This window comes from Nannobrachium achirus (genome assembly GCF_963921795.1).
Source record: "Nannobrachium achirus genome assembly, chromosome: 13".
In the NCBI taxonomy this organism is placed as follows: domain Eukaryota; kingdom Metazoa; phylum Chordata; class Actinopteri; order Myctophiformes; family Myctophidae; genus Nannobrachium; species Nannobrachium achirus.
The window spans coordinates 19,987,717-20,012,724 of NC_137833.1; the positions used below are offsets into that span (position 1 = coordinate 19,987,717).

The window sequence follows — 25,008 nt, forward strand, 5'->3', positions numbered from 1 at the left end:
TGGCTTTCATCAAAGCCTGTGCATCAATCAAATTGGAAGTAATTTTGAAATGAACCCATAACTAAACAACTTTACCTATTGCATTGGGGAAGCCATACCGGTACACCATATTCTTTTTGAGCGGTGGTCACAACGCTCCTATACGTGGCCGTGTGTGTGGGTCTGTCTGTCTGTCTGTTTGTCTGTCTGTCTGTCTGTCTCCGTGTCCGTAGCCTGCACTCCTGCAGTAACCTTTTCTGACCACACATGTTAAGGGAGGGGCGCTGTTGCACGCACACACACACACACACACACACACACACACACACACACACACACACACACACACACACCACCGCTCAGTTCACACAAGTGTGATTTTTTACATTGGGGAAGCCATACACCATATTCTTTCTTTACATTTTATATATTTTACTTGACTTGACTTTATTTACGACCGACACAAAATCTAAAAACAAAAATAATAATAATATATACATATATGTATGAAGATATATATGTATATATTATTATTATTTTAGTTTTTTGTTTGTTTTTTGGATTTTGTGTCGGTCGTAAATAAAGTCAAGTCAAGTGAAATATACTGTATAAAACCCACATAGTGAATTGCAAGCACAAGCAAGCAGTACATTTAGTTTAGTAAAACAATTTACTATCTTCTCCAATCAGTCTAAAGGTTGGCTAATGTGTCTATTTCCCCGTTGGGGTCCTGCTCCACTTGGCTGCACTTTGGAGAGGAATTGATATTAAAAAACTTGAACTGGTAACCTATACAGTAAGTGCGCTCTCTATTCCAATGCAATCACTACAGCCACGCTGAAGAGCTGGTCCAGACATTTGGACACAATACAGCCGACACTACTGCAATGTTCCGTCCCATAGAGCAAGGGTCTTCAACAGGGGGTCCAGGACCCCTGGGGGGGTCTTCAGAGTTACTACAGGGGGTCCTCCAAATCTTTGAGTGATAGAAAGTTTTTTTCCTCCTTTTTTATATTATATAATATATCCATATCCATATATCAATATTCTGTGAACTTTAGCCAAAAAAAACAGATCTACAAGCTCACAACGCCTCGCGCTGTGAGCTTGTAGATGGTCTATTTTTGGCAAAGAGCTTTGGTGTAGAGGGGGGAAAAGAGCACACTAAATACAGAGTGAAAGGTCAAGTTTATTAAGTATTGACGGTTCAAGTGGTTAAATATCGGAAAACACAAATTGACATGAATCAAAAATACACTGATGATTGTGCTGTCAAACGATGAAACAATTTGGAATCTAAGATTCCTGCTTCATCTCTCTCTCTCAACTAAGGAGTCCTTGGCCTGAAAACGTTGAAGACCCCTGCCATACACTATATTCTGTGTCAAAGAGTGTCATTTTCTAATGAGCAACGGTCTAATTTGAAAGCATGAGTAGTCGAGGGGTTCGGCTGATCTGTGTGGCAAAGACCCTGTTCTCTGCACCTGTCAGGGCTATTTTCCCTCTGGAGTTCAGTACTAGAGGAGATCCCCGCGGTGCCTCCTAGAGCTCTGATGGGATGACCCAATCACATACGCACAGCGCTAAACATAGAGTTGGACTATGCATAATATTATTCAGGGGTGTCGCACCAAATTCTGGGCCCCGGGTTCAAGGATTCACTGCGGGCCCCCCATGAATGTTCTTCACATAGGGGGAGGGGGTTTAACTCATTTAGACTGGGAACGCATTATTTTGTGCTCTAACTATTGAAAAATAGCAGATATACAGATATACTTGTAGATCTGCCATTTTGAAATATCGTGAAAAGGTCTTTGAATATTTCAAATCCTTCTAAGGTTCAGGGACCCCCCAGAAGCAACATTTGAGTTACAAATGTTCGCTTAAAAAATACACATATTCAAAGATTTTAAACAATTTTCACGACTTTCCAAAAATAGCAGATATATAAGCTCACAGCGCGGCACTCGGTGCCGCTCAGTGAGCTTGTATATCTGCTATTTTTCAATAGCTAAAGTATAAAATAATTAAGGCCCCTCCACCTTGAGCCCTAGTAACTCAGTCCCGTCCCCCACCCCCCGCCCCCCTTGTGACGCCCCTGAGTTGGACTATGCATATTATTCCCTGACGCACCAACCCTGCAAAACATTTCAGATATGATGGTGTGCACAGGAAACTGAAAGGAGATTTTTAAACCCAACTCCAAACAAAGTTATACAGTGGTCATGCAGTGAGTGTACTGTACCCAAGGGAACAAAAAGACAAATAAGATTGGCCCACACTAAAGGACAAAAACCACATGTAATCACAAATAACTAAGAACCATTATGTTATGCATAATGTCCACTTTAACATCTTCAAGTGCAAGCCAGCTAAGCAAGACAACCCATTAGCAACACATTCTCTAGTCTAAAGAGCCTGAAAGCAAACATAGCAGAACACTAAAACTATATCCTGAATAGCCACCAAGCAACAATAAGTCCAATATATCTCACCACTTTCTCTCGCATGTTCATGTTTTTGTCCACAGCTCAGGCGATTCCATTATCAGTCTCAGACACAACTGCAGCCCAGTGCCAGTCCCTTCTAAAAATGGCCGAGCACTATATTCTCCCCCCGGACAAGAATATATTAGTGGCTGAACAATGTTGAGTTGGATCAACAGGTCCATGCCCACTACTACACTCTAACTCCACCTCAGCTCCAGCTCAATTCAGTTGCATTCAGTTCAATTCAATGAGAAATGTACTCTGAAGGCAACATAACTATGACATACTAGAATCACCACCATGTTACTGTATGTAATGTACCATATAGACTTTAAAGCACTGTCAGTACACTGTCAATAGAATCAGTCTGAGGCTGAGCTGGGAGCTCAGATACAGCACATAGTCTGCTGTACATTTTTGAGTAGAAAAGCAACAATGCCAATGGCAACCATTAGCAATGACAGGATCCTGTCATAATCACATAAACTCTATTTTGGGAAAATCTTCAAAAATCATTTACTCTTTTTGTTTACTCAAAAACAGCCTTCGCGATGCAACATGTGAGCTTGTAGGTCAGCTATTTTGTAGCATATACAGACGTAGGCCTATATATGTTTATGGGGCTTAAAGCTGATAGAAGTCATTTTCTGCTGACATAAGCAGAAAAAAATCTAGTGCTTATTTTAGGTTTTTAGTTTAATTTTATTATATTCATACGGCTAACAATGCTCCTTAAAAAAAGCTAGTCGCTGTGACACTTCTAGGGGCCATTCTGCCTCCACTAACTACTATCTGTGAGAAGCTCTGTCACTAGCTGACTAAAAGCAGAGCCTTGTATTAAAGAGTTCTGCAAATGCTGGGTCAGGAAAAGCGCCCGTCACGTGGTTCATCTAACTCGAAATGTCACTTTTCCCTCAGGCTCATAGACTCCAATACATTCTGTAAACTTCCGGTTCGCACTTCGTCACTATTTGCCAATAGATGTGTATGTAGAAGACCTGGCCCCATGAAGTGAACAGAGTTGGAATGACTCTCCAATACAGGGCTCTGGCTACTAATGAATGACAGACAGGTCTAACCAATCCGAAAGAGAGGCACCCTGATTGGTTAATCATGAGCAGACTGTACTTTCCGGACCAATGACAGAGCTTCTCACAGAAAAGCAATAACCAAAAATCTGCTTACGTCAGCAGAACACTACATGTATATCTGCTATAAGTGGTTAATGCATTCTGCTTATACAGGATAGGCACATAGACAGGTGCTATTGATCTAGATCCAACGTTCCATTCAGACATGAGAGAGAAGAGACAGACAAGCAGACACACACACACACACACACACACACACACTCACACTATTCAGTGGCAGCTGTTGACTATCATCACTTGTCATCGCTCTCTTCATCTCTCAAGAAAAACACTCGCATCATTCGTCTAAACTTTCACCTCTCAAAGCACTCTGCGTGTCTTTCTTGAGTAATACTTTGATGATTATAGACAGGTATTATGTAACCCAAATCATAAAGCCCTTTTGTGCTATGTTTGTGCTTTCTCTGTACACACGTTGGGTGGCTATAGAAAAAGTATAATACAGCATCATGGATGCTTAACGCCATAGATTGGGTAAAAACAACAACACTGGCACATGGGATGTAGTGATTCCTAAAAAAAAATGTTTCTCAAAATGTTGTAGTTTATGCCAATTCCCCTGTGTATAGTCCCTTAAGTTGTCACTGCTGACCCCTACTGGTTGGTCTTGGGGGTGTAATGTGGACAACCATGTGTCTCATCTGATCCACGTGTGGAGTCACTCACCAGCTGCTTACTTTCACTGGGAGGGAATAATGCCTGCAGAAGAACACACTACCTCCCAGTTCAGCTTGAGCTGAACAGGTGCCCCAACCAACCTGTAGGAGAACCTTTATCCCTGCACCACCTGGATGTCCACAATTTGTCGTTTGTAATTATACTATCACAAGATGTATTCAAGAACTACTACAGTACACCATTCTTTATAACGTGCATTAAATGTATTCAAATAAGTTGTTATACAAACTAAATACTCTAATAATATAGCTCACCCTCCTCTCCCCTCTTCATATCCCCACCTCAACAAGCAGCTAAATCAGATCAGGAATCCCATTGTTCCTTTACGCACAGAAAAACGTGAGAAGATCAGTGGATTCACCAGTAAATTAGTATCTTCTGAAATCAATCCTTCAAACTACAATCCGAATGGAAATTATCAATTAGTGCCTCAATTATATATATCATATATTATTTGGGTTCACCTTACCGTACTTCAGGCGCAGGGCGTCCTGTTACAATGCAGTCTAACTGGACCTTACTGCCCTCCAGAACCTCCCTGCTTTTCAGTTTCTGGATGAAGCAGGGGGGTTCACACACAGGGTCTGTTGAGTACGGCGTCTGTGTCAGCATTGAGCTTTCGGCCTCCATCTCTTCTGGGGAAGCAGAGTTGCACCGCTCCTCCTCAGCAAGCCTGCAGCCCTGCGAGGTGAACCCCACGCGCCCGGTCCCCGCGTCTGTCTGGAGCTCTGGCTGGCTGCTCATGGCAGCCGGGCCGGGCCTGTCCACCTCCAGCTCCAGTTCAAGGGGTGCGATTGGGCGCTCCCTGTCGTCAGGGTCAAGGGCATACACAGCCCCATCATGTTGGTTCTTGTTTTGGACCCTACTCCGTTGGGCTTTGCACGATCTCGGCCTCACCCTTTTGGAGCTGTTGGCCTTGAAGAGAGAGGAGAGCTCCTCTATGAAGTCTGCGGCCTTGTTGAGGAACTCCTTCTTGGACTGGGTCTCCGGGCCGTACGGGGCACTCCTCGATGACCTGCTGAAGTCGTTGAAGCCGTCGCTGGAGGCACTGTGGCTCCTTACTGGGCCGTCATGCTGCGTGGAGCCTCTGTGGTGCATCTTTCTGTCTGCTGAGAATGTGGTGTGTGCCAGCGGCAGTTCTTTAATTTCAGGGGGTGGCTGGGTGGATGATGTGGCCAAAGGGTCAGCGGAGGGGGGGGCAGACAAGTCAGCAGGGGGAGCGGGGGAGAAGGAAGACGAGGCAGCGGAGAGGCGTGCGGAGGGAGCAACAGAAGAGGTGTCTGAGGGGTTGTCGGATGATGGGGCCCCCAAAGGTACGACATGGGCCGCGACCTCTGACCTGTCCTCACGGGGATCATGTCCGATGGCCTGGCGGGCGAGGTTAACACTCTTATCCAGCTCCTCTTGGCTAAGGAAGGCAGACAGGTCTGGGAACTGGGGGTCTTCGAGGCCCACGCAGTCCTCGCCCTTGCCTCTGAGGGGTCCGTAGACCAGGCGGCGTGAGGAAGAAGAGTCCGAGCGGCTCATTTCACTGTGACGCTGCTGAGCTCTGGCCTCGGCCAGGTAGCTCTCTCTCAGGAGCTGAGACAACGACGGCGACTGGTCGATGTTCTCTTGCATGCTGTGAGACAAAAATGACAAAGGTTCAATTCAAACACTTATGGTTATGGGAAACCCTACATTTAATGTGCACCTAGGGGCTATCAGTACATTTCAGTACATTATTAAACAATACATGATTGGTTTAATGAATGTCTACCTTTCCTCTTATATTTTCTGCAGAAAAAACTTAGAAAAAAATCCATATTCGATACTTAAACAGTATGTTTACTCAGTAAAGCACATTGCAACAGTAAAATCAATGTCCACTCCATAAGATCAACAGACACCCAATATTTGAAGTTAAAATAATCAAGTGTTAAACGTTGCTATTGACCCTAGCCATAATATAAAACGTATAGCATTGAATGAAGATGTAACAACGAACAAAACCTGTCAAATAGTCATTGACTAAATAAATGACACCTTTTAAACTGCCTTGTGGCCTCAACAGGATATCGGTTTCATTCACTGTCATCATATTCAGGCGAGTATATAGCTCTTCCCTTTCCATCTCAGACAGAAATGTCAGTCTTTACACAACTTTTTGACACTAGCCTGGTGTAGTTTTTGAATACAGAAATGAGATATGTTACACATATGCCACTGACACTCAAATCAGCGCAATTAAGGGAGGCTGCGATGCCCTTCCAACAGACCCGTAGCTGCAGCTGTTGTGCACATTAATCCTTTGCAAACAGCCCCCAAGCCCACCAAGTCATATCTAATAATAGCAAGAGCTCAGTTTACATGTAGAAAATCAGGAGAAAAAAAAAACTCCAACCCCTCCTCCATAGTCTTGCCCAGAGTAAAAGCAATCATAACAGTTAATCTAAGAACACAAACATATTAAGAAAAGGTTTAATAATGGGGACATTGCTTACCGAGATTAAACTATGTCAGTCCACACAGAGATGAACAGGTCCCTGTTTAAAACACAGCACTACACAATGTCAGGTTGAGTTAATTCAGTTAAGTGTAGAGCATAGCCTTTCAAAGACAAACAGAAGTCCATGCTTGCCTGATGGGTCAATAGAAAGGCATCTGTGGGTAGACAGACATGTAGGTCAAGCCAAATGGCAGCCATCACAACTACCAACAAGAAACAGGGGCAAGGTGTGCTTTACCTTCAAAATAACCCCCGGCTGGCCCCGTCTAGGACTGGTAAATCCTCGGTGGTGGACACCTTGTGAAATCTGTACACATGCAGCTCTGCCCAGCCTTCCTACAGTAACCTTTGAGTTTTTCAGGAAATGTGGAGGGGAGTAGCTAGGGTAACCTGCCACCAGTAAAAGTAGCAGCATTTGTCAGCCCAGTAGCCTCAGGTTATTTTGGGGGGTTGGCCTGACCCATGTGTCGGGGTGGCATCCCAGCCTATTGGCCAAGCGGGGGTGTACTGTAAAGGGATTCCTCCTCCGGCACAACACCTACAGTAGTCTGTCAAAGACCGCCACCCAGCAGAATTAGAATACCCTTGTTGAGCCCTGACAAACTGTTAATTATTATTAGATTATCAACATTGATAATCTATCAATCAGGATGATGTACATCTCAGGGTGTAAAATTACTTGTGACAATGACTATACGATTTTATTCTGCTTTCTTAAAGGGGAGAACTACCCATTCTCAATAATTGAACTATGTAATTTATGTTATCACAGTGTACTTTGCAAGCCATCCCCCCAAATCAATCATCCAGTTCTAGGAAACACAGAAGGGGGGGACTTTTCTCTTATTTCCACATAACTCAGGTATATTAATGACATAGTTCAATGTTGAAAATGGGTGGTTCTCCCCTTTAACAGTTTTACATTCATTTCTATAAGGAAGAGCTTTGAAAACACAAATAAAAAGAATGTCCATAATATTTAATTAATGAAATTAGTTTATTTGAAACCATGAGTCTGTACACACCATGAAGGAACCATCCGCACCAACCTCAGAAAAAAAGACAGTCAAGCCTGAGCATCCAATTACACTTAAAACAGTGTGAAGACCTGCATCATATCACCCACCTATTCAAGTTAAACATGTAACAAAAAGAATGGTTCTGTTAAGAGTTAAGTGGTGTATACTGATCACCATGCAAATGATCTATTTACAAAATATTAAAGAGCACATTTTCAGGATAATTTTTCATCAGCAAGCACAACTTAGGTCAAACAATATTTGAAAAATAATGTTTTGGGGGTTTGTTTTAATATTTATGGAAAGTATGTGTGGAGCTTCTCAATCTCAACATACTCATACTGTAGATGCATGCCAGGATTTGGCCTCAAAGGCTGGGGCATATTTCTTAAGAATCATCAAGGGGTGGTCTTAAATAGTTTTCTCTCCATTTAGATTTTTTTTTAAGTTAGGGTAAGAGTTAACCCCAACCCTTTAATCATTTCTCCAGAGAAATGGTTCAAATTAAAATTTCTCAGAAATACTTAAGACTGTCAAATGTGGAATAAGACTGTCAAATGTGAAATAACATTCACATTAACCATGGCGTCTCCATTTTGGGCATGGCAAACATTTTAGAAACAAAACAAAAATTAAAACGAATTTCAGAAATGTCAAATCATCTGAAAGATATGTCTGTTTTTGCTATTCGTCATATGAAGAATATAATGTAGGAAAAGATAGGTGGTTGGTTAATCAAATCAGTAACAAGTATTTGCAAACACTTATTGACTTACAGCAGGTGTTGTGGACACATGGAGTAATCAAAAACGTAAGAAATTAACTGGCTCAATGTCTTGGTACAATAACTACAGCAGCAACATAACATCCATCAGTTTTGATTCAGAATGCATTATAAAAAGGTAAATAAGCACTGAAGATTCTTTGGCATGCCTGGAAAATACAATCTGGTTTTGCAGTAACATAAAGGCTACATGTTATAGAAAATGAGAGAATTGAGGCTGAAGTGAGTGAATGACATTTGTTTTTGATCAACCGTTTTTTTTTAGTCGTTTAGTAGTAGTAGTCCATTTGTACACTGAAATGTTAAAGATTGAGAAACACTGGTGTAGATAACCTCCTCAGATACATGTGATGCCACCAGGCGCTTCCTTTTATCCGACAGTGAGAAGTTTCTCAGGGAGGGTGTAACGCATGTCACGTACCACAATATCCACCTCAGTTCTGCTCCCCGCTGAACAGGTGCCATGATCAACCTGTAGGAATATCTAGTGCAGCGACAGCCGGCATCCCTCTCTTGACCATGGCCAATTGTGTTTGCCAAAATGCCCAGTGAACCCCAGTCTCCACAAAGGTGGGCAGGAACTTCACCCCTGTACCATTCGGACCACCCCTAAGCGAGTTAATTGTTTTTTCCCCTCCCTTCCTTCTTACAGTGTTTTGTCTTAAAATTAGGTTTGCCACAAGAAATCATCCATTGACAAATGTGCTAAGTTTGAGTCAACTCCTTTTTCATGAGCCTTTATCTTCTATGATATGTGTGGTATCTTATGCAATATGTGGTAAAAGACACACGCTACTCAATCTGTCACGTGTAAACCTGCGAAGGTGTATAACTTTAACTTAATATAGGAACGATCACACTAGCAGCAGTGGAGTCTTAATTGGCCAAATCTACACAACAGGAAAGTCCCAATTAACTGATAGGAATGAAAGCTCCGTTTATGATATCTGATCAGAACAGATACCCGGAAGGCACTCTTCAAAGGAGGGAAACATGAATGAAATAACCTGAACGTGTCGAGCAGCATCTAACAAAACCTCGAAGTGGATGCAGCAGTGTTAATGAGGACAGCACCATACTGAACTCACTGTGCTTTTCAGAACATGGATGAGCAAAAATATCATATTTCTACTCAGCAAAGCAAAAATCATATAATCCTCACTTTTCACAGTGTTTTGTGAGTTTGAGTTCAGACAGATGGAAACAATAGTGTACCTAGTACAATGAGCCAGTTTCTGATAAGGTTATCAGAGGCACAGTGATACGTTGTGGCATATATTTTGTGGCAATGTTGCAACTTCAACTTCACCATCAGGAGTCCTCACTGGCCCTCTTACGAGACTGGTCCCCTCTGGAAGAAAAGAAAAACAAGTCTGTCAGTGTCTTGGGAAAAAATGCAGTATCAAAAGGTGAGCTTCGGTACTATTCCACCCAACCGCTGTTAACTTGAAAATCGTCTCTTCTTATAACTTAACCTGCCTTTTCCACCAAAAGAACCTTGGTTCAAGAACCAGTGCCGTTCAACTTTCTTGGAACCTTGGTTTGTTCTTGCGAACCGGCTTGCGTTTCCATCAGATTGAACCAGAGGAACCAAGGATTTTGTGGTTCCAGTTTCGAACCAACTTTTACGGTTCTGAACCAAATCGGTTCTTGGCGGTTCTAAGTATAACTAAGGCTTAATGCGAACTGGACACAAGGAAGAGTAGCTGCTGCTAAGGTAGCAGCAAATGAAATAAACTTCTCCATCCCCAAAAGTGAAATATAAATCACAGTTTATCAGCCTGTGTGTAAGAATAGATCTACCAACCTCTGTAACACAAGCTCAAGTGTGGATAATCTATTCACTCCACAATACACCATCCAAACTAGCTTGCTTGACTACTTGTCAGTAGACACCTTTGAGGACCACAGTGAAAATGTTCTTTGTTAACCATCATTTTATGATGCATTTTGATCCACCAACTTACTAGGTTAATAGCTGTGAGCAAAAAACAAACATCAATTGGTTGAGGTGCAGGGTTGAAAAGTATCATGAAGAAAAAGAATAAACCCACAAACCCCAAGTAATTTAATGACGCTTTCTTCATCGGGTCTAATAGCTGTGAGCATCCTGCAACTCACCTGGGGAAGCCATTCATGGAGAGCTCCATCTGTAATTTCTGGTCACGAGCAGCGTAATCCGACAGTTGAGACTCCACAGCAGGAGGGTTGATTTGTGGAATAAATCCAGAGAAGAGACTGGGAGCCAACTGGGCCCATTCTAAAAAAAGAAAAGTGGTCAACTGATTTTCCTTAACAGATGACTGCCAAGGGCCACAAGAGGCCGCTAAAGTGCCAGACATTACCCCGTAGGCCACCACTATAACATACGGGTACCCACGCAGAAGTGGATTGTCATTTCACGTTGAACAGTGTTATGAACATGACCCGGATGAAGAGAGCTAACAGTTAGCTATAGGCTTTTTTTTTTAGAAGCCCGATTTGAGGCTATTTAGCCGCAAAAAAAAGCGTTTTCGCTTCCATAGGAACACAGTTCAGAGAAAAAGGGCTCTAAAGATGTGAGAATGAATTGGATTAGGCAGCGCGATGCGGCGGCGAAAGAGATCGCGGTTTTCGGCCTGGATGAAAATTTAGACGGGGGCTTCATTGAGGCCTCCGATTATTTAATTCATTTTATTAAAGAACCCGGAATTCTTCGGTTTCAGCACCTCGGATACGTCGCGCATAGATTGAGTTTTTTTTGGGGGGATCTAAACTTTATTCTAAACCATTTTCAATGGAATAAATCGTCGGAACACGTAGAATGGCTCGTTGGAAAGCGATGGACGAGCCAGGACCACCCACGTCTCTACAAGCAGCTCAGGGTAAGTAAAATAGCAAAAAATATATTGTATTGGAATGGAAAAAAAAAAGAACCGAAATTGTTCGGTTTTAGCACTTAACGAGTTAATCACTTAAACCAAGGGTGTTCAATAGAGGGTCCGGGACCATCAAGGGGTCCCCAGAGTTACAACAGGGGGTCCTCCAAATCTTTTGAGAGATAGAAACTTTTTATTCTCCTTTTTTATATTAATAACCACTCGAACCCTAGCGTCCAGATTCTGAGAACTTTAGCAAAGAGCTTTGGTGTAGAGGGGAAAAAGAGCAGACTAAGTACAGAGTGAAAGGTCAAGTTTATCAAGTATTGACTGTTCAAGTGGTTAAATATCTGAAAACACAAATTGACATGAATCCAAAATACACTGACGATTGTGCTGTCAAATAGTGAAGGCATGGTTAATATCAGCAGATGTGGTCGGTCAGAAGGGGGCCTTACCTGGCCGAAGACTATAAAGTCCTTTAACCACGTTGGCCATCGTTGACGGTTGCACTTGAAAGGGCATGGAATGTGCTTTGATGAGAAGAGCTAGGGATGACATACATAATTATTATGTGTGTTATATAGGTAATGGCTTTCTGTAAGAGATTACCCTCCCGTCTCAAAACCACTAGAGCAACATGATAGACAAGAGATTAAAGAAAGTGAGAAACTTAACTCCACGCCAAGAATGCACAGCTTAAGCAAGAGTTTAAGCAATGTTTCAGTTACATAATGTATCGCAATGTATCACAACTCACTGAAATAGAATATGATTACTTGTATTGCCTTTCTGCTTTATTGAGAGAGGACAGTAAAGTGAAACGAGGAAGTGAGGGAAGAGAAACATTTAAAAATGTAAACCAACTTTACTCACGCATCAGTGTGTTCACGTGTTTTTCGGCAATGTGGTCAGCAAACAACTTCATCAAATCTTCTTTTAGGTCTCTGTTTAGCTTTGTTTCGATGTAGAACTTATTCTGGAAACAGCAAATGGGTCAAATATTGATATACATATATGCTCTTGTGCTAGGATATTAGTGTTGATAGGATTATCTCCCCAATATCAGGCAGAAAAAAGCTCTAGTGTGGAAAATAGAATTAATCATTCTATAATAAATGCTTACCATGTACATGAATACAGGAACTATACACTGCAACGAAGCTATATACTGGCTCAGTGCTTGGTTGAAGTTTTCAATGAAGTTCTCGGGTGGACTGGTCTGAATGTAATAGACAACTTGTTAGTTTTCACATTGTTTCATACAAATAATAAACGTGGGCTAGGTCTTTCTTACTTCTAAATGGGAGGAAACCTGTTGTAGATGAGCTGTTATTTTTGATGTCAGATCTCTGTAGAGCAATTCAGAGTGCTGCTGACAAACACATTTGTAGACATAACTAGAAGGGGGAAAAAAAAGACAGAAATTCATATGAAATATTTTGATTTACAATGATGGAAGTTAGTTATACAGAGTGTATTCTATTAAATAGTCCCTTAACAGATTCCTCTGCAATGGAGCTTTAAACACACCATAGCGTAGATTCATCATCTGATGGCCAGGGCACATTTGAAATTATTAGCCCGTATTATTTTGTTGCCAGCAAATTTCAATCACAATCATTCATTATTTCCTACATGATCCTAAAATACCCTGTGCATTATTACCTTAAAGCTTAAAGAAAAAGAAAATCTTGGTTTTAATCCATATTGCCTTACCTGTATATCTGTGCATAAGAAATGGAGATGTGGTTTGTGGGATTCTGGACAAGGAGAAGATCAATTGCTTTCTCCAGGTTTGGCCAATGATTGTTTTGGTAGTCCTCCACGGCCATGGCATTCAAAACTGAAGAGAGGAAAGGTTCTAATCAAAACCCATTAGATAACACTTTTATATAGGCATTTACATAGCAAATCTACAAACTCACATAATGTTGCTTTGCGAAGTGTTGTGAGCTTGTAGATCTGCTGTTTTCGCCAAATCTTCACCCAGGGTGGATTCATGTTGTTAACCAATAATGCTTTACCACTTCAGTCATATTTTATACTTGTTTTGGTTATAGGCATATATGACATGGTGCAGAATAGCTATGTCAGATATTATAGATATTTTAACACGTTTTGACTTGAGCATAAAACCCAGAAACATCAACCTAAATTGCTTAGTTGTTGTCACAACAACCCATTGGAGTAGCATATGCATATTTCTTCATAATTAGATTAGATTCATTTTAGAGTCATCCACTACGTTTTTAATAAAGCTAAAGAAAATAGTTAGCCTACTGATGCTACCACTGCAGGTGCACCCCTTCTGAACCTCTCTGCAGAACTCAAAGTGTGCTATTTAAAACTTCACCTGCTTGCATATTATGTTCATATGCCACACCAAGATGATAATTACTGATCTCTCCCATCGTCAGTGAGTGTACGTTGATGAAACGTGCCTAACAATCTCTTCTTTCTCCAAATGCACGTGTTGTTATCAGACCAAAGTTAGACAGCCACATACCAGGTGTAGCCTATTAAAGGTTTTGATTGGGTGACACCCCAAGTCAAACCACGTTTTCTGCGAGAGCTGATCTTGCTGGTAAAAACAAAAACATGCTGCTTTAGAAATACTATTGGTGAAAGCTTGAATTATCGTTTGATACAAAATCCACCGTATACACAGTGTTATGAGTGACTGAGCTTCTGTCAAGAAATTCCGTGCAAGTGATTATTTTTCAAGTGTTGGAGTTTGGGGTCCTGTTTCTAAATGTCACATAATGCAGGAGGCAGCAGGGCGTTGTGTTAAAGAAAACGAGCGCTTCCAAACTCCCAACACTTAGCAGAATCACCTGAACGGAATTTCTTGACAGAAAGTAGCTCATCATAACATGTCTACTACTACGGTAGATTTTTATGAAACAAAACACTTTGCAGATAGAAAGAGGATCATGCAAGCTTTCCATACAGCCATGAATTTGACGTCGCTTAATACAATTTGATAGCAAAACTGTTTGGATGCATTGGTTGTCAATGGTTGGTATTAGCAACTTTAGTTTCAACACTAGAGTTGCAATTTGCGGCTACTGTAGGCCTATGGGAATGCTTAGTATCAGCAGCATTATTATTGTGCAATGGGAAGAAGGACTTGGCACCAGCCAAAGTCGTCATGTCTGCTTCCATGCTTGCAGCCAACGGCCTGCATTGCACACACACAGCAGTGCGTGCATCCAGTGATATGGGCTTGTAAACAAGTCGAGCGTTATATTAGATTAATTAGTTTCGACAGCCCAACCGACAGATTGCAATACGCATACCTGTGGGGAAACTTACCAAACTTTGAGGTGGAGTTGAGAGTGAATTTGCCTGCTGCAGCAGCAGCAGCAGGACTACAGTCTGATGTCTCACTCACTTCACTGCTCTCACTGCTCGAGTCTGAGTCCATGAACTTTGCACCTCCGGTGCTGCTGCTGCTGAAGGAACAGAGCTTCTCTCTTCCACCACAGCCCGGTTCTCCTTGTTGTTCTCCTCCTCCTCCTCCTCCTCGCTGCACCCCGGGGGTCACCGGGGAGGAGGAGTAGGGCAGAGGCTGAGGAGGAACATCTGACAGCTGCCTCCTCAGATACGAGTGGACGTTCGCACTGCACGGACAATAGTTGTGGTTGTGGTCATCGTTCAGCTCGAACGTGTCCTCTTCCATGTCCTCCATGTTCATATCTCGGCGCCCCCCGTTGTTCTGAAATCTAGGCTGTTGTATTATAAGGCAACAACAGATTACAAATCAGAATAAGAAGAGAAAGTGCCAACCGCCTTGGTTTACCATCTCGCTTGCTTTGCTTGTGCTGTTGTAGTTTACGGCACGTCGCAACGCCGGAATACCGAGCGCGCTAGCCGCTGGGTATTGTAGTTCTTTACACGTAAAAAGTCACGGCGACATTTAGGCGCTAGAGGGCGCACATTTGAAACGAACTAATCATGGCATTATTCACAGGTGATGTGAATAGAGGATGCATTTGAAATAACGAAAATGCGTGGTCAGTGTTTAAAGTTTTTGTTTTACTTATAATAAACCCCACTGTAGATAATATACAACTGCAATGTATAAAATTATCATTCCCTTGAACCGTAAACAAAACACGAGGCTTAAATAAAATGGCATGTTAATGTTTGTGTAGACATAGATCAAACACAAATTTGCCAAATTGTCTACTAAAGAACAGAAATGAGGTTTTCTTTCCTTCCTACAGGCAGCAGGCTTCAATAATCTACAGTAAACGAAAATGGTCAACCTTTTGCTTTATCAAAAGTGACATTGACAACAGAACCTGTCTTGTAAATAGGAAAAAGTGCAGTTTCCCCAATGTTGACATACTGAACATAGTCCTAAGGCTTATAACTTTGTATAACTTTTTACAGATAAAAACTATCACCTACTCTTTGCCGAGTATGTCTATTCTCTTTATAGAGTATAAAAATAAGCGGCTCGACCGTATAAAGTAGCTGCCAAATGTCAGAAGGATAACATTGTCAATTATATTTCTCTCCAGTATTTACATGACAGGTTAAAGACACAAAATGAATGACAGCTTGGGTTGGGAAGTGTTCTTTGGTTTAGATTAAATTGAAGATCACATTCCTTTTTTTCTTCTTCCAGTATGTAGAGTTGAACTGTTTGTAATGCAGGCTGGGCAATATGTCTGAACAGCCACCACTCAATGAATGAACGGTAGGTTGCAAACATTTACATATTTCATGCCAGTGGCATTGAGAACATAATGTCACATTGTGAACCAAGACCAACTGTTGCAATTCTTGCTATTGGTTGATTGAAAATATTGGCAAATTTAGTAATTGAATTTGAAAAGCTTATTCTACTGTTGCACCCAATGTAAGTTGTAAATTATAAAATGAGATGAACACCACGTTGACAGAAATACAAACACATTTCTGCATTCCATTGAGGGCACAAACATTAGAAAAAGGAAATGAGAATGAATTTGCTGCATAATCACACAGTGGTCACTCAATCTCATCTTTATGAAAAAGAATAGTAAGGTCGATGAGTCAAATATATGAAACATAAAAAAAGGGGGTGGGGGGGGGGAGACAATTAGTGCTTTGAGGCATGGTAGTTTACATTTAAAGGTGTGTGGTGCTCTGAACATTGTCAGAAGTACTGTCTGTCTGCGCATTTGATGTGTCCTCGTTGGCTAACGTTAGCTTGTGTGGTATTGTCTCTCTGAGGCTAGCCTCTTCCTCTGCCGCTAGCATGTTGGACTCCTCAGCGTCGCTCTCCTCTTCCTCCATGCCATCAGCACTGCAGCACGAGTCCTCACTCTCACTTCCACAAGAGCTTGACATCTCGTCTTCAGAGTCGGAGTATACCTCAGCCCCATGGAAGATGTAGTGGTTAGGTCCTTGGAACAGATACTGACATGCTGAAGGAAAGAACATTTAAAAAACAGACAATCAGTTGAGTTTAGCTTCAGCGCTTGATATTTTTGTACTGATGTTGAAAATATTGTTCAAAAGTGTTAGGAAGCGCTAGTTCAATGTGTGTCAGTATCATCTGCTCAACCTCTTCACAGTGCACTGACAAAATCAATTCACCTGCCATGAGTTCAAATGCTAGATCACTTAGATCACTTGATTACACATTTAATGCACACATTCACAACCAAGTACATCATCAGTCACGTGACTGGTCTCGTGACATAACTGGCATACTGTTCACAATTCACATCGCATGTGAAAATGATGCCAAAGTCAAATTCCAACATGGCCAATAAACAGATTCAGAGTATAGTGATCATCACGCAGTTAGCAAAGTCGGTCAATTTAAATCATTCAAAAAGAAAAGCTCAATGTTAGATATTCTGATATTCTTGAGTGTTATTACATTCATATTTCTTACTCTATTTGGGGAATTGTGTGAAACCTCCAAATAATCAACTTCTAATTCTGAAAATATACTTGGCCAATGGAATTACTGATTCAGTTTAGTTACTTAAGTAACATACTCTCAAGACGTTTGCTGATTGGACTTCTGTTGATTCGACTGATCCAGCATCGCCTGCGAACTTGGAGGTTTGAGTTTTGGTTCTTTACTTCTGCAGCTTCTTCTTTTGGCACGTCCTCCGCGGGCTCTGAAGACACAGTCGTCTCTTCCTTAGGATGCTGGGCATTTGGACAAGGCTCTGGGGGCGTTACATCATCAGCTGCTGCAACAGCATCATCATCATCTACAGTCTTTGTGACACTCTGACCATCCGTCTCATCTGATGGCTTGACTGGGTCTGCATTGCATGGACTACATTCCTCCTGCACATCCTCGCCAGAACCCGACAAGTTGTCACACGAGGAATGCTGCTCTGTGGGAGCCGGTAATCGAGGTGGCTTTTCTGTTATTTCAGTGAGTCTTAAGGTGTTATAGCACAGCTGCTCAAAATCTCCGGCTAGTCGGTGACAGAGCTCGTTAATGATGACGTCACAGTCCCCCAGTAGCTCCACATCGAAGTTGAGGTGAGGCAGCTGTTCCCGATTTATAAGTACCTGAGGCACTTCATGAGGAATGGAGTCTGGATGGAGAAAGACAATAAGGGCACTGTTACAAATGCATGGATTTACTGTGAGTCTTATTAACCCATTTAGACCGGGAACGCAAAATGCGTTTTTACCTTTCAGGTCGGGAACGCAGAATGCTGTTTTACCTTTCAGACCGGGAACGCAAAATGCGTTTCCTGCGTTTCCTGTAGTTTTTACCCTTTTCTGGTCTCGTGGCCAATGAAATGCATCAGGAGGCGATGACGTATGCTTCCCTATGACTACCGCAAAGAATTCTGGGGTTTTTTTTTTTCTGTTTGGGAGGGGGCTGCACTGGGAGAATCCCAGTGAAGCTTCTCATAGCGGCGAAATGGAAGACGCGTTGAGCGAAGGCAAACCGGACCCGCTGGAATTGGCATTGTTATTGTTACGTGATATGTTTGAAAACGACGTCGATGATGAAGAAGTGTTTCATGGATTTCATGAGGACTGGATTACTTTTCACGGACGCACTTTGAGACGGCTAGTTTCAGAGACCAACACGTTAGCCGAACAGCTAGTCAACCCCAAACTCCAGAACAACAGATTTGCAGCTATAGAGGTAATAACACTTATAAAATGATTATGATGATATGGTTCATTCATTCGGGAGGCTCTCTCCATTCCGACATGTCGCCACTCCGAAATGGACTTCTTATTGTCGGAGTGGCGACACTCCCCATGGGCCTAAGGTTTAGGGTAGGGGTAGAGATGGGGTTAGTGTCGGAATGGAGACATGTCGGAAAGGAGACATGTCGGAGTGGAGAGATGCACCCCATTCATTCACATACACAGGCGCACACACACACGCACGCACATATAATAATAATGACAAATGTCGCTCGCCAGATTTACCGTTATATGGAGCTAACAACTAGAATTTAAATATTGAAAATGAAAGTTTTGGTGCTTGTTGTTTCTTGTCAAAGTGGTGGTCTATGGTGTAAGGCCTATGGTGTAAGGTCTCAAATATTTGCTAATTATGTTTCTATGAGCTACATAGGCTGAGAAATATATTATTTATTAGACGTTTTATAAGATTTATTACAATTTTTGAGTTTGCAGATTTCTTTTAAAAAATTATAAAGGTCTGGACCATGACAAATAATTTCCCATGAAAGCCAAAGGTGTAAGCTATCAAACAGTTTTGAAATTTTGTTTCTAGCTGCTACAGAGGCTGAGAAATAAATGTTTTAGTAGACGTTGACACCTCTGTGAAGTTTTCCATAAAATCTCAGGTTTTAGGGGTATTTTTCCAATCAGCCATAGGTTTTTAAGGCTTTTTTCCAGGCGGACTTAGGTCTAAATGGGTTAAACAAAAGAAAAACAATAAACTGATGCATTGCAAACATACTTGGGATGAGAGCAACTGGTCGGACTTTAAGCGAAGAGCCGATGACGATCAAAAGGTCCACCTCATCCTTATCCTGTTTCATGGCTCTGTGGAACATTTCTGGAAGATTCTCTCCAAAAAAGACGATATCAGGCTTCATAATTGCCAAGGGGATATCTGGCGGACATCGTGGACAGCGAGGGACAACCTGCAAGACAAGAGGAACACATGTTCAGCGTAATTTAAAATCTGCTTCACTCATAGTCAAGTGGATTGGCCACAAATCATACAATTAAGAGAATGACAAACTTGGACATACGATCATTTAAAACAACTAGATCAGTGGTTCTCAAACCTTTTACACCAAGTACCACCTCAGAAAATATCTCTTGCTCCAAGTACCACCATAATAACTGATGTTAAAATACAGGTGCGTATACCCCACCCTATTCAGCACATTTAACACAGGAGGCCAAAATAGGCTGGAGAGCCTGTTTCAACCAATTGCTTGGTCAGAAGATCTACCTGTAGTGTATAACGTAAATATTTCACTCCATTTATGTATTTCTTCTTCTTTTTTGGGAGACTCTTCTGTGTACCACCTGAGGGGGGCTCAAGTACCACCAGTGGTACATGTACCACAGTTTGAGAACCACTGAACTAGATGATAAAGCTAGCATGAAGAAATTTGATTTGTTGACTTATTGGTCAGGAACATGATGTTGTGTAGTCAACAACGTTATCATTTTAACAGTTGTGTTTCGTGTTTTTGCCACCGTAAGCCTTATATAGACAACGATGTCAATTGACAATGTACTGTAATGTCTCGGGTAGTGTCATGTTGGAACCTGGGGGAGGGCGGGTTTCAGGGGGAGGGAAGAAGGAGAAAGTGGAGAGAAGGTGGCCCTGCACACACTCAGAAGGCAAGAGATATAACAGGCAGGACGAAATCTGTGGTCGTATTTTCTTTTGTTTCTTTGTTTAATTTTATGCTCAGCATCTGTAACCTGCATATGTCCTGAAATGAAAACTGTATTACCGCCGAAAGATGTTGTGAAAAAGGGGTTGCTTTTTTCAATGAAAAATGAAAATGAATAAAAATTTGGTCACAAAAAAAAAAATCATTTTAACAGTTGTATAACTTTTCATTTTATACTGAGTTAGGCAAGTACCTGGTTAAAGATGTCTTCCCTTACAGCCTCACAATCCACTTTGTGTTTGCAGACGAGACATCTTGCAGTTGCAAATGACCCTGAAACATTTAAAGTGTTATTGACTCTTGATCACTGAACTGCAAGCGTATTTTTAACAAAATAAGTTGACCTTTTTTTATATAAGCTACATAAACTTACCATGACACTGGATAATCCTCTGAACACCAGCCACTTGTTCTAAAGTATCGATGTTCTGTGTGTAATTCCGTAACAGCTTCCCCTGCTTATCCAGCATGGATATGAACTTGTGACAGGGTGATGGCTGAAACTGACCTGGGTAAATCTCCTGCAAGGAAAGAGGCATTGTCAAAATACCAATTTGTATACACTTAATCCACTTGAATGTGAAGTAGGGTCATCATGCCCAAAATAGCGATTGATTATTCATTATCGAATTAAGAAAAACACATTTGATTAAATCGATCTTTTTCAACACACCTAATGTCAAGTAATAGATTTTACATTTTGATACGTTAGTAATGAAACATGAGTGCAGTCAACAAACCTTTGCAAATTTGAAGAAGGGTCTTGGGTCTCTTCTAAAGTACTCGATATCAAACATAGCTTGTGGGTCTGGAAGATCAGGGAAATCTACAGCAAGCCTTGCATAAATACCATCCCTGGAGCGGAAGTCTGGAATACCACATGAAACAGACACCTATGGAAACAAAGAGTGCAAAGTCAATCAGATTTAGAGAGAAACCTCTACAATAGTAAACAAGTTTTTCCTCTTCCAGATTGGTTTGGAGTTTTCTGCCATTATCGATTTCCGCTGTCATCCCAATACAATAGATCTCAATGGCATAAATTACATTTGAAAACCTCAACAGCTATCTCTGTGCCAGAAGAAAAGTCTACAAGCACTTCCTGGCACTTCCTTCTGCATGGAAACTATGCTTCCTGCATGGTAGAAATACTGCTCGGTAGAACTTTTCACAACAAGGTCTGTAAATCTAGATAAGTGTTTCCCAAACACTGACTCGGAACACAATTTATGCATTTTTGGGTCTCAAGCTAAAAATTTTGAGAACCACTGATCTAGATTATCATGAGAGATTGGGTCATGATTTCTGGATAGTAGTCATTGCTTTAAAATGTGTATGTCGAGTGCTACAAGCAATAATCGTCAGCAAATCACACTGAAACCATCTGGATGGATATATAGACAGATAGTTCTACAGGTAAGAGGAAAATATGTTTTTTTTGTGTGTGTTTGCATTTCAGGTGAACTCACCCTTAGCATTTATTATTATAGGTTAAAATGAAATAAATTGTGAACGAAATAACACCAATGTTGAAACATACCCCAGCACCAGTCAGAACAAGGATCTTTTTACTTTCATGGAGCAGTCTGACCACATCCTCAAGGGTGTTAATATCCTTGCGCTTCTTTCTTTTTGGAGGTTCTGAGATATTAATTATGATCTGCCACAACGTCATGTCATCTAAATCCGGTGGGAGTACGGTCTCTGGAAGCAAGTCTTTCAGAATGGTCCTCGGGTCAGTCTCTCTCATGATGTGCTGTTGGATGAAACTGTAGGAACCTAGTCAAAGACATGACAACACGTCACCATTTTTAGCCTGAGTTGTTCGTTTCACCACTTTTGTATAGCCAATTCACTGAAGTTAGAACTGCAATCTGTAACGCTTATCTGTAAGTCCTAACCCCTTCGGCTCCACCGTGCACGCCGAGCTTCGTGTCAACGTCAACGCTGGTAACGCTCCCGTTTTAATCAATGAAGGGTGCTCCACTGCCGATGTTGCACTGCTGTGTGCTGCGTACGTGACGGCGTCCAAACTCAAAAAATTGATTCCAGTAATGTATCAATTACGATTAAATGTAATTGCATTGTATATTTAAATGTATAAACGTGCTTTTCTGCTGTTGGCTATCCAATCCATTCATGTCATTCACAAGGTGACAAGATGTCCCAAAAAATATTATGTAATTACAGTGGTCTTCTTTGATAAAATGATGTATAAACACAACCGGCTATAATCATGACAAAACAAAGTGGTCAGTTAGTTAGTGCATTGTTGCTCTCTGCTGTTTGTGTGACAACATGAACATTCAGGTCAGTCACAAATACTTTTATTCCTGTTTGAAAGTGATTTTCATGTTATGTTGGAAATGGGATATTGCCATAGAATGAATAACTCAGCCACTGCGGTGGAGCCGGTCAGACGCTAACGTGACAGCATCAATGAAGCCGTCACGACGCAGAGCAACGCGACTCCCCCAGTGGAGCCCTGGCCTAACCGGGATTCGAAACGATTTTGTCTGCTGATCTAAAATGGAAAGCATGTTCGGGCCCTGGGCAGCGGAGAATATAAACTTCATGCGATACCCTCGTCAGCCTTTTGAGTAGTGGTCCTACCTGACCACAGGATCTAAATTAATCAATAGAAAATTATGCAGACTGCCTCCAACTACCATTAACATACACCATTCAGATAGGTTAAAATATCATTTTATTCACTAAAAGGTTATGAATTGAAACTTTGTGTAATGACCACAGTTAAGTCAAAAATAACAATAATTAAATACGGCATATAAAAAAAATCTAATAACAGTAATGGGTGAATTAAGACCCAGCTTCCAGGAAGATGACATAATTATCTGTCACCTATTTGTGGTTGAGGTGTCCAGTCACTGGAGCTCGCATGTGAAGATCTGTCATCTTCCTCGTTGATGTGGTCGGGGGTTTCTGCCAGTCCATTTGAAGGGAGTTCCTCACCAAGGAGCCCAAGAACATCTGCATAAACACAGAACACATAGTGTATAGGACAATGTTGGTTACACAAATGTGAAACAGAATTCTTCCAATACAGTAATATCTACCCTGTGGCATGTAATAACTTATGATGCCACTATGAGTCTATAAGAGTTGACATGAAAGGCAGGAGTTTGATAGAAGGCTTTATTAGAAGAAAGTTTCATGACAGTACAGTTCACTGGTATAAGGTCAACTAAAAAGAATATCCTAGTAAGCTTTTCGGCTTATTTACACAGGAAAGTGATGTGAAAGGACATAAATAAAATGGCTATTGATACGTTGCCATTTCAACCAATGGCTGCATTGCAGGAATAAAGCTCAAATGATACCGTACAATAAAGTGAACTACTCTCAGGTAACTTAGTTTTAAAGTGCCAATCTGAGATCAGAGATTCATGCAATAAATGGACTTTGAGTAAATTGTTTAATTTATTGATTCTCAAAGTGGGTCCAGGGACCCCCAGGGGTCCTTGAGGCTGAGGAATTCCAGGGGGTCCTCACTCCCCAGCTAAATGACAGTTAGGAACCAAATGGACCCTTATGGGTATGTAACTCAAAGAGTGTAAAAACCATAAGTACAAACGGGTCCATTTGGTTGCATTTTCACACTCAAGAGTTAAATTAACACTGATTTTACAATAAAAAATGGGTTCTCAGAGTCAGAGATACATTTAAATGCCATTAAATGGGGGTCCGTAGCCTAATGCGGGGTCAGTTCTCCATTCCTAAAAGTGCCATTCCTACCCACTGCCATTCCTACTGAGGTTAGGGTTAGGGTTTGGGTTAGGGTTAGGGTTAGGGTTAGGGTTAGGGTAAGGGTAAGGGTTAGGGTTTGGGTTAGGGTTAGGGTTAGGGATGGCAGTAGGAATGGCAGTGTGTAGGAATGGCAGGGTTTAGGAATGGCAATGTGTACCCGCCTAATGCATGTCAAACTGGGGGTCCTCGAAATTAAAGTGGATGGGAATCACTGCTGCTAAAAAGCCGTCTCTTATGGGGGTCCCTGGCATATATTTTTAAATGGAGGGGTCCGCGGGCTAATAAGTGTCAATTTGGGGTTCATTGGCAACATGAAAAAAGTTTGAGAACCACCGGTCTACACGAGTGTTTCTCAAAGTGGATTCCAGGGACTCTCTAGGTTACTTTATGGGGGTCTAAATTGGCCCTTTACAAGTCTATAACTTTGACTGCCCGTGTACAAATGGAACCAAAATACCAAATGGACCCGTCAGGGTCTATTTGGTTCCATTTGTACAATGTCAAAGTTAAGGGGAGACCTTCAAATTTCAAAGTTTAATAACCCCTGCACTACAGTACCTGTAGCCGCTCCAGTTGATCCATGAAGCGCGCTGCTCTCGTGTGCTTCCTCCACGGCTCTCCCGCGGAGCTCCGGCATCGGCAGCAGTCCCGGTCCATTGTCTCCATCTAGCGCCGCTGCTGGCGATGGCGGCGGCGGAACAACAACAGGCCCCAGCAGCAGCAGCGGCGGCGCTGTCGCCGGGGCCTGTTGTTCCACCAGCGCCATCACCGGCTCGACCTCCCCCTCCTGCCGCCCGCGGTTCACCGCCGCTTCCCGGCCCTCCTCGCCGGCCTCCTCCTCCTCCTCCGCTGCGTGCGGTGAGAGCTGTTGTCCTCCGGTAGTCTCGGCGTTTTTCGGCCCACCACCCACGACCA

At 41.9% G+C, this 25,008-nt stretch overlaps 3 protein-coding genes across 3 annotated transcripts in view; all 3 read right to left on the reverse strand.

The window, feature by feature from the left end:
* mypn (myopalladin) overlaps positions 1-6,949 on the reverse strand; it is a 30,648-nt gene extending 23,699 nt beyond the window's left edge. The window contains exons 1-2 of the mRNA XM_080739710.1: positions 6,781-6,949; positions 4,767-5,918 (exon numbers count right to left, since the gene is read on the reverse strand). Of these exons, the coding sequence (XP_080595836.1) occupies positions 4,767-5,917 (1,151 nt within the window). The 5' untranslated portion in view covers position 5,918; positions 6,781-6,949. The remainder of the gene's footprint in view (positions 1-4,766; positions 5,919-6,780) is intronic.
* Positions 6,950-7,816: 867 nt separating this feature from the next.
* Positions 7,817-15,267, reverse strand: cacul1 (CDK2 associated cullin domain 1). The gene is made up of 8 exons (XM_080740220.1): positions 14,765-15,267; positions 13,166-13,292; positions 12,744-12,846; positions 12,573-12,668; positions 12,323-12,425; positions 11,905-11,994; positions 10,710-10,848; positions 7,817-9,939 (listed from the first exon to the last, which is right to left on the reverse strand). The coding sequence occupies exons 1-8, from the start codon at positions 15,144-15,146 to the stop codon at positions 9,900-9,902; spliced, it is 1,080 nt and encodes a 359-aa protein (XP_080596346.1). The 5' UTR covers positions 15,147-15,267; the 3' UTR covers positions 7,817-9,899.
* A 247-nt stretch (positions 15,268-15,514) lies between these two features.
* sirt1 (sirtuin 1) lies at positions 15,515-24,776 on the reverse strand. The gene is made up of 9 exons (XM_080739980.1): positions 24,652-24,776; positions 23,188-23,316; positions 21,866-22,104; positions 21,066-21,218; positions 20,699-20,846; positions 20,519-20,598; positions 19,368-19,554; positions 17,452-18,009; positions 15,515-16,869 (listed from the first exon to the last, which is right to left on the reverse strand). The coding sequence occupies exons 1-9, from the start codon at positions 24,728-24,730 to the stop codon at positions 16,571-16,573; spliced, it is 1,872 nt and encodes a 623-aa protein (XP_080596106.1). The 5' UTR covers positions 24,731-24,776; the 3' UTR covers positions 15,515-16,570.
* Between the last annotated feature and the right edge of the window lie 232 nt (positions 24,777-25,008).